The sequence below is a fragment of the Triticum dicoccoides genome, chromosome 1A (genome assembly GCF_002162155.2).
Source record: "Triticum dicoccoides isolate Atlit2015 ecotype Zavitan chromosome 1A, WEW_v2.0, whole genome shotgun sequence".
Lineage (NCBI taxonomy): Eukaryota > Viridiplantae > Streptophyta > Magnoliopsida > Poales > Poaceae > Triticum > Triticum dicoccoides.
In genome coordinates this window covers 26,065,779-26,075,867 of record NC_041380.1, presented here as the reverse complement: position 1 = coordinate 26,075,867, position 10,089 = coordinate 26,065,779, and the positions used below count along the sequence as shown (strand labels likewise).

Below are 10,089 nucleotides of genomic sequence, written 5' to 3'. Positions count from 1 at the left end.
GTTTAAACCACATGTGATCTGCCACCGTCCATCACTGATCCAATGCTCTACATAGAAGTTTCAAGTTTTCACTGATTGTGGATTTTCAGTTGGCACCTACACAAAATACATTAACATTTTAGCCCTTTTTAAAACATGAGCATCTCGTAGTCAAGGGACACGTCGTCTCAAAGCGCCAAAAAGTCAACATTAACTTTTTGCATTAGTACTGTTAAATTTACTGTCAATTACTAGTCGCGTGCTCAAATGGATGTATCTTGTAAAATCAGCAAGAATTGTGCATTATATCCACAACTAAGCATATCCATGCAACATCAAGATCTCTACTTTCCCTTTAGAACTGATGAGAACACAATTTGCACATCTCTGAACAATTACACCATGAGCACATATATTTCAAGAAGAAAAAGAACACAGGTCTAGTCGGCCACATCTATCATCCTACACATTATGCTGTAAATCAATCTGTCCATCAGAGGCAAAAACCGAACATGTTCTTAATGCTCTTACATAGTTGCATTGAAATTGTGGACAACAAAACTGAAACCAGGAGATAGAACAAGCCAGCTACTGCAAGAAATTTGGATCCATACGACAGAACATTCTTAAGATTGGAAGCGATACAGCCCTGTTTTCTTGCAGCAAGTAGATAAGACAGATTACAAATTGTACATAGTTGAGCCCATCATTGAGGCTTATCTTCTCCTTGCTCTTGATCTTGTTCAATTTCACCCTTACCGACAAGCTGTTAACACCCAATCAAGCAATAAAGTATAAGTTAGCTCAAGAACAAAACAACACCAGATCTTCAATGTTCAACTTGCGGTGGCAAACCATATAGAAGGGGTAATTCAGATAGTGAACCATGAAATTTTGATACCTGGAATGGATTTCAAATAACTAATTTGAACTACATAAAGTACTATGGCGGAGATAAAGAATGCCGACAGATTACTGGAGTTTAACAAAAATAAATAAGATCTTGAACAGAACTTCTAAATATATCACTTTCACAAATAAAGAACTTGGTATGAAAACTCCAGTAATCTGTAAGACTGGGTAAAACTCACAAATATCACTTTTAAAAATAAAGAACTTGAACAAAAAAGAAATGTATTTCCCCAAGAAATGGTAGGAGTGCCCTTGAACAGAATCATGTGAAGGAATGCTGAAATCGATTTCATAATTTATAATGGCCAAAAGTTATTCTACATGCTGAATTGAACATCAGGAAGACTGAAGGTGCGCGCAAACAAAATATGTTATTCTAAAAGCAAAGCATTCATTATTTAAGTGCAGTACAGCAAATATAGACATTCCAAAGTTCAGTGGTAATACCAAAGAACCAATCAACTCATATGCTCCCATCACTTTCAGGTCCTCTTCGTCTTCATAACCAACCTGCAGTATCCGTGGCCCATTGACTGACCAAAAGGCCTTTCGTCCATCATCCTGGTAAGAGAAGAGTACATCAACAGATCAAGATTAGAATGTAAGCATTATAGCTCAAAACATGAAGATCTTCATTATGCTGAGAATTTTATTTCCAAACATACAACTAAGCGCAGCATGTAGGTTTCATCACATTCGTTAAGAGATAGTAATACAGATCATTATTAAGAGTGTTTTATAAGATAATCGTTATCCCATCACTGTTTCAGTTCATCGGGTTCCACGAGAGATGCTGAACACTGTAAAATACAGGCAGTTTCAAAAGAGCTAGTAGGGTGGATAAGGAGTTTACTTATAGTATATTGATAGACTTAAATATGTGGGAGTCTAAATATTCAGACACAAACATGCAAAATACTACTCTGTTCAGAATAGATGACGCCCTAGAAAGTGTGTAGTCAAACTTTCTACCTTTTACTGATATGCAAAATACTAACTGCCATGTCCAATATCATCAGTAGTTTTGTCATGAAAAAAGTGTAGTAAGATAATTTTATACTACTATGTAAATACATGTCCTCCTAGAATATGTGCAGTCTAACTTCACCAACTTTGACTCACGATACATACAGGAAATATTATGATCTAACAGTTGAAAATAATACAATTAAATTTGACATGGAAAATATTTTTATAAAATTGTAATTTTCAAATTTTGACTATCAAAGTTGCATTCAGGGACTGCCGACTTCCAAAACATGTGTTTCTGAAGGAAGGGAGTATATTACTAACTTATTTGTACGAAAAGTATATTAGTGAAAGTTGCGTGTTGGAGGCTGTGCCAATGTCCAAAACTGCGTGTATTTACTAACAGAGGGAGTAGAACATAAGTCATTCCCTTGGAATATCAGACTCACCTGCATCACGATCATATAGATAGCCTCCAGTGCCCGTTCACGAATTTCAGAATCATCAACAGCTTCTCGTTCATGAGAAAGTGCATTTGCAAGCTCGGGAGGCATTTTCGATCTATCTTCTTCGCTATAGATCTGAAATATCATGCAGTATAAGCCACAGCTGTAGGCTAGCATATGAACATTCATCACCGAACACAGAAACATGGTGAAAAGCAAGATATTCTCATAAATACTTTTGCAGGGACGTACCATTCGAAACAGCAGATTCACACTTGTCATTATGGATCAATACGTTTGTGCTTTAGTAAATACATGGAAGGATGGAATGAGTAAGGAGCATCACAACACGACAGTGCATTCTAAAAATATAGAAGTAAGGCTCTGTTTGAAGGGAGGCTCCAGTTCCATAATCCTTCAGTGGAACAGGTGCAGACTTCCCGAAACACACCAGCTTTAATTTTGGTGAAGTGGAGCCAGCCCTAGTACATTTCCATGCTGCTGAGAAAGGGTTCCTCTGTCCAGACTCGTGCCCATCATTATTACCTGCTTCCTGCCACTGCAAAATGCCCCTAGCTGAACTCATCACACCCCAAACACTGCTAACCTGATTGAGGCGAACAAACCCTAGTGTCACCCCAACCAGCAACCCTTTATGGTCATCTATCGCCCCATCCCCCGTGGCATGCAAGGGTTTGCCCCCTAAGATCAGGCAGCGCTAGGGCTCCTTGGCAACCTTATATTGTTGATGCTGCCATGCTATGGATGCGCTAGGGTTTGCCCCCTGCGTCCCACTCAGCGAACTCAGGAAGGTGAGCAGTCAAATTTCTCATCCTCTTCCTTCCCAGATCTGTGAGCATATTGTTTGTATGGTGCAGATCTGTGGAGAGAACATGCATACTTTTGATGTTGCCATGCTATTGCATGGATTCTCATTTAGACAAGACATTTCAGTCCAGGTTCTTCCTGGTGGCTGGTGCTGCCATGGAGCCATCTACCATAACAGACCTAGAATATGTTCTTTAACTTTTCCAGTAACTGGCCAAGCTACTAATATCTGAGAGAGATGACAATTGCGAGTTCATAGTACAGACAGTATGGTTAGGAAAAATACTACACAGTATTTGTCTTCATTCAAAGGACAGTTCATGGAGGTTACGTGTGTAGTTGTGTTGATTATTTCTTGCTTTGATGCCTCTATAATTCTATATATATAGCTGGTACTTAATTGTTTTACCAATTTCTGAAAACTATGGCTAACTTGAAACATCATGACTTTTGTCCACTCAAAAAAAAAAGTATGCTTCTTCCCTTGCCTTCTCAGCTGTAATGCTGAGCATTTCTGAACTTCTCAATTTGATCGCTTGCGCCACAAGGGTGGCTGTATGTATTTTACTCCATCCGGAATTACTTGTCACTCAAACGGATGTATCTTAGCACTATAAGTAATTCCGGGCGGAGGGAGTAGAATTTTTTATAAGTTTCTTTCAGTTGCATTAATTCAAATAGGCAAGTGATTGTCCTGCAAAGTGAAGTATGCCATGTAGTGATGTCCTGGAGTACCTTAACTTCTACATCAGTTTAGTTTTAAAGACAAGTACTAACCTCTGTTTCTAAATATAAGATGTTTTTGCAGTTCAATTTAAACTGCAAAATGTCTTATATTTAGGAACAGAGGGAATAGTGTGTAATTGAGGCTTGAGCACTTAAGTTCCTGGACGTCCAGCTCTGATATTGTTCATGAATGTAGAAGTTTTGGAGGATATGGTTCCTACAGGAAATATTCCTTAGGTACAGTTTGGAACAAAGGAAATGTTATACTACATTCCTTTGAAATTCCTATGAATTGGGCTATTCCATAGGAATTTTGGAGGAAACCAAACATGAGGTCATACTTCATGTTTTCTTCTCTTTGTGTCTACAATTCCTGTGTTTTTCCTGCATCATATCCAAACACAATTTTTTTGGGTTTTCCTGTGGTTTTAGCTCATGTAGAAATCCAGGATGCGTGGCATCTCGATTCCTGTGTTTTCCTGTTCCTACGTTTTTAGTCCAGTGTTCCAAACAGAGCCTCAGAGTTATATGTACATAGCCATGCAGCCTTTGTATTTTTCCTGTTGTATAAGGAGCCTTCTGCATATTTCCTTCACCTATACATATATATATACATATATATATATATATATATATATATATGTACTAGCCTATGGCTCCATGGGAATATAAGTTGTTATTTTGCTAACAAGCTAAAGGTGTATAAAAACTAGACAGTTCTATTTTATTTGGTTGGGTGCTTCTGAAAGGGCAGAGGGGGCACAACGAAAAGTGGTAATCAGAGCCAATGCATAGTCATAGAAATTACCACATAAAAATGACAATTACCAAAAGGGGGACAGGAAATGTACTCAAAGCTAATTTCACATAAATAATGATTCCACCGTGTTAAAAGAACTGCACCTTCTTTCCAGCTACAGGCAAAAGTAGAGCTGGCCAAAGATATTCTGCTATAGAAAGCAAATTTTGTATCTGGGTATCAGCTTCAAAGCAACAGTTACGGATGGTGCCAGCAACCTGCAAATATTTACAAAAGGAATTACGCAGGAACAGAACACACTCGTTGCTCAGCATATGAATATAGTTCAAGATGCGATAAGCAGATCTAGATTGCAAAGAACCTGGAAACACTGAAGTCCAACATAATCAATTCATATACTGGGAATGTACTAAAATGGAAAATGTGTGAACAAACATCATGAAGAGTTACAAAATAATGTGATTTTATTTTACAAACTGAACCACCATCACTACACGCTAGTATCGCTGCGCACATGGTTATATGCATTATATTCTGCCTTGGGGAAATGGTTCTGTACTGTCACTGCTCATATACCACATACTCCCTCCGTCCCAAAATAAGTGTCGTGAGCTTAGTACAAATTTGTACTAGAGCTAGTACAAAGTTGAGACACTTATTTTGGGACGGAGGGAGTAGATGAATCAGTTATACCTCTTTATTACTTTTAATATAATAACTAGATACCCAAAGTGAGTTTCATGGAAATATATGTTTTAGTCTTTTAGACCATATATTTGATAGTAATTTGCACATAAAATAACCATACTGCATAAACTAAGGGCTTTGATGATATTTCTTTGTAAAACTTTTGAATATCTGTAGTATATTGGAATGATAAAGAGGTATAATAGGTTTCTGTGTGAGGTATATTGAATGTGGTAGTACATACTCCCAGGAGTATGTATATATTGAATGTGGGAGTACAGGAAATTAGTCCTATATATAGGGACTGATACGTAGGCACTGATAGTCCTATATATAGGGGCTGTCTATATTGTCGTACTAACACCAGCATCAACATCAAGATTCGAAATAAGCTGCACATACCCCTTTCTTTCTAAGTTGGTTTGTTGAATCGAATTGTCCTATAATCTGCTTTAGAAGACCTCTCTTAGGTTCCATCAGTATTCTCCGTCCAGCTTCAACCTTTGAGATATTCACAAGTATAGAGGCGATGTGTTCAAATATATCTTCATCTGCATACCAATGGCAAAACTAAAACAATTTATGAGGTGAATATGATGATGACTCCTCACCCAAGCCAAAGAATACAAAAGAGATCAGAAAGATAGAAAATGGATCAGTTAGCAAAAAAATATAGATATCTCCTTGACACTAAAAAGGGTATCCAATAACATGTCAAAAGACCAGATTGTTAGGAATACCAGTCCATTCCATCTAAATGGCACAGGACACAACCACTGCACCTTTCTATGGATGACTGATTAGTAGTAGAAAGATTGCATTGCTATCATTTGACTGAGACGAGACTGCATTAGTTATTAGATATTATTGTTATGGGCTAACCTCATCCATATAAAGAGAGGAACTGTACCGCGAGGCAAAACAGTAACAAATAAGAGTTTCCCCCTCACCCGAGTCTTTCCCTCACAATTGGTTCACCTCTACCTATTCCAGTACCCTGTCCCCTCGAAGCTGCGGTATGCCAGCCATATTCCATACATTATCTTTACTCCTATATAGATGGCGGGTCATTCACCTTTCCTTTCTCTTCTTATATGTGGGACCATCTCAACATTTTGGTAACCATATATGCCCATGCAAAGACTCCAGTCCTTCTCATCCACCGACTCTAAATTAAAATTTCAAATGCAACCATGGTGTTCCTCCCTCATAAACAACTCCCAGTTTTTCTCAAGGTGAAGCCTGGCCAAGAATGTGGCATGGAGCACCATATGGTTCAACGTGTTGGTGTTCATTAATCGGATCTATAGCAATGCACTTGTGGTTAGCTAGTTTGCTCTAACATATATAGTCGATTGGTGAGTGCAATGTAAGGTTAGCGAGGGTGTGTACGGGGGCCTTATGCAAAAAGGTCGTCGTAGACCAAGACAAGGTTGACACATCGATGTTTTTTCGGATAGGTTTGGCCGCCTCATTGGAGCGTGACTTAGTCGGAGAGTCGACGAAGGGAGCATCTCGACTATGGCACTGATCAAAGATAAGGTATCCTCGGTACAACGGTAAATTTTGGTCCACTGGTCCATGGTGGACTAGGGAATAGGAGGTGGTGACATATCCCTCCACCTAATGGGCTTAATTCTCTTGGCTCATCATTCTTGGAGTTTCCACTTAAGCTTCTTTGACTTGTTGAACATGACTAGTTGCTTGGACTTCTGTTGACTTGACTTTGACAATTTGCCACGTAGACACCATGTAGATCTAGGCAGGAACCCTGGGTAGAATTAGCTATTCCCACAACAATTGTGATACTGGTTTGCCAAAATTTTAGGAGTTCCATGTTCCAAACTCTGCAAACTAAACGTTTGCAGAATTTGACAGATGAACGTTTGAAGAATTTGGCAGATGAACAATAGTAAGATAAAGCATAGTTGTTAACTCACAACAGAAATAACATGTACTTACACGACCAACGAAAATAAGAAACAAAAGAATAGAGCACATTCACCTTCAGAGTCACAAGATGACCTGCAGAATGAGCGCACAAGCTTTGCAACATACAACCCTTGCACCTTTTCATCACCAACCTTTCAGAAAGAAGAGAGCTATTCTCAGTGAATTGACAACTACTATGTTCATTTTGAATGCAAAAAGGGCAGCCCCAGTGCATGTAGCTCCCGCTTGCGCAGGGTCTGGGGAAGGGTCCGACCACTTTGGGTCTATTGTACGCAGCCTTTCCCTACATTTCTGCAAGAGGCTGTTTCCAGGACTTGAACCCGTGACCTCATGGTCACAAGGCAGCAGCTTTACCCGTGACCTCATTTTGAATGCAAAGGAGAAACAAAAACTAGTACATCCATTCCACATGCTTTTCTCTGAGTTAGTCTTCCCAGAATGTACTGATGTTAACAGTAGGCTTCACTCCAAATTCAACTGAACAAAAGCATAATAGTTTAGCAATGTAATTCTAAAATCATTACTGGAAGAAAAAAACTCAAAAGTCTATCTCTTTGTCAATGTAGTAACACCTAGTGAAGAAGGGAGTTGTGCCATACACACCAACGTAGGAATGTCGAAAACTCAACTAATCCAAACTAGTCTCACATGTAACTTCATCACTTGTCAACTGTCAGGCCATAACCAGTAAGCTGAATAAACTGAACAGCATCAGGGGTTTTTATACACCTTATTAAACCTCCCCTGTTTTTATACACATTATTAACAGAGCACTTTACGACTACCCTAGCATGAAGACTTGAACAGCACCATGGGTAGAATTTTAACAAAAGGATTAAGTCATCAGAACGACTGACAACAGCACATGTGATCCAAATAGTCCAAGGCGGTGCAACTCTATTTAGTCATCAGAATTCAAGCCTTTCTTCCTTACTTTCTTTTGACAAGCTAGTGCTCCTAAATCATACAGTGATCACAAGTTTGTCCAAAATAAAACATTTGAACAGCACCATGATGAACAGTAACAATTACTCCCTCCGTTCCTAAATATAAGTCAGATTCCACTATAGACTACATATGGAGCAAAATAAGTGAATCTACACTTAAAATGCATCTATATACATCCGTATGTGGTTCATAGTGAAATCTCTAGAAAGACATAGGGAGTACATGAGTAAACGCGAGCTCTCATTTGGAAGCTGGCAGGAGCTCTGCACATTCTATTAAGTATAGAAAGGAATATGATCAAGCTACAAGCATTGTACCATCGGGCAAATTCAATGGCCCTCGAAAAGATGGTGAATGGATGAGATTGCCACCGTATAGAAAGATAATAGTTGACAGTTTGACATGCATAGTGAGGACTCGAACTACAAAAAGGAACACAGCAATTTCACAGCTAATTTAAGACGAGAGGCAGGCGGGTTGAACCTGGAGGAGGGCCGAGATGCCGGACTCGACCTGGGTGAGGTTGACGAGCAGCATGACAAGGCTGCGAGCGAGCTTGGGCTGCTCGCCGCCGCGCTTGACCATCACGTCCATGGCGGCCGCGACGGCGCCGAGCACCACGAGGCGCGCGGCGAGGTCGCCGTCCTGGCTGAGGTTGACGAGCGAGTCGGCCGCCGCCTCGCCCGCGCCACCGCCCCCCACGGACGCGAGCAGCCGGAGCAGCGCCGGCAGCGCGCGGTCGGCGCGCGCCGCGAGGGAGCGCAGCCCGTCGCTGTCCCCGGTGAGCCCCCGCACGATGTCCGCCGCGGCGCCGCGCACCTGCAGCGGGGGAGCAAGGTGGGAACGAGTTAGAGCCGGCGGTGGCGGCCGGGAGTCGGCGCGGGTTGGGGGACGGCACGCGCACCTGAGGGGAGCTGTTGGAGAGGAAATCGATGAGCTCGTCCAGCTCGTCGGCCATGGCGGCACAAGCGGCGGCGGCGAAGGAGGAGGAGGAAAGGGGCTTCTTTTGCTTGGGTTTTTCGGGCGGCTGTCCTCCTCTGGGGAATTTTCAGCGCAACCACGACGCTACGAACGCTATGCCAAATGTTTACGCTGACCAAGGACGAAGACGTAGTTTCGTTATGACGTGTTCAGCCGACCACGCAAACACAGTTTACACACACGTTGGTTGCCCGAGGCCAAGGGGACTGAACTCGGAGGCTACCGCCGTTCCTACGAAAATCCAACACTTACGGGAAAACCACTACGGACTGATCTTACGGGAGAATGCGTCATCCTCTCCATTTAAATTCTTTCCCTTGTGATTGTAAACTGACCCCACCTCCTGATTTTAACTGGTCCATGTCTGCCCGTAACCTCCTCGCCGTGAGAATTGTACCGTAGATGTAGCAAAGCTCCCGTTCCTAACCCTAGCCGCCGCCACTAAAGGCCTCTGCAGACCGTCGCCTCGGTCCCTCTCCTTTCCCATGTTTGATGGTCTCGTCAATGGCAAAGAGGAGTAGGGACCCTTCTGTTTCGTTTATTTTTCTTATATAGGTTATGTTTCCTTGATGATATGGTGGTGGCAGTTATGGTCTTATGGAGTACTGTGATAAGGTCTCTTCGGCAGGGCCGTCCAGGGGCTTGTGCGGGCTGCGCGACCGCACAGGGCCCCCAAATTCCAAGGGCCCCCGATTCTAGGCCTATGTCTCCTTAATTTTGGGCCAATTTTACAGCTAACACAGGCCCATGGCTCTCTCCCAAGCTGGGCCTTCTCCTCAATTTCCCGAATGACCCTTTCCTGACTCCGGATTGACGCAGCCTGCCGCCGATCGATCGACCTATCCATCTTCCCGAGACGAACAACGTGTGGCGCCACCGCACGGTGATTGAAATTATGCA

At 41.8% G+C, this 10,089-nt stretch overlaps 1 protein-coding gene across 2 annotated transcripts; it reads right to left on the bottom strand.

The window, feature by feature from the left end:
• Positions 1–367: 367 nt before the first annotated feature.
• LOC119360420 (protein HGH1 homolog) lies at positions 368–9,255 on the bottom strand. Of its 2 annotated transcripts, XM_037626072.1 has the most exons (8): positions 9,113–9,166; positions 8,692–9,027; positions 7,313–7,391; positions 5,710–5,858; positions 4,764–4,877; positions 2,310–2,441; positions 1,339–1,452; positions 368–745 (listed from the first exon to the last, which is right to left on the bottom strand). In XM_037626072.1, the coding sequence occupies exons 1-8, from the start codon at positions 9,164–9,166 to the stop codon at positions 686–688; spliced, it is 1,038 nt and encodes a 345-aa protein (XP_037481969.1). In that variant the 3' UTR covers positions 368–685. The 2 variants fall into 2 exon arrangements, with proteins under 2 accessions (XP_037481969.1, XP_037481966.1); XM_037626069.1 differs by lacking the exon at positions 368–745 and having other exon boundaries at positions 773–1,452; positions 9,113–9,255.
• Between the last annotated feature and the right edge of the window lie 834 nt (positions 9,256–10,089).

What these genes read in the sequence shown, in the direction of transcription:
- LOC119360420 (XM_037626069.1), bottom strand. Translation starts at nt 9,166, where the DNA reads ATGGCCGACGAGCTGGACGAGCTCATCGATTTCCTCTCCAACAGCTCC. An exon ending in GTCATCTTGTGACTCTGAAG is followed by an intron (nt 5,859 to 7,312) that starts GTGAATGTGCTC and finishes ATTGGTATGCAG; the next exon opens with ATGAAGATATATTTGAACAC. An exon ending in TGCCTGTAGCTGGAAAGAAG is followed by an intron (nt 2,442 to 4,763) that starts GTGCAGTTCTTT and finishes ATGATATTTCAG; the next exon opens with ATCTATAGCGAAGAAGATAG.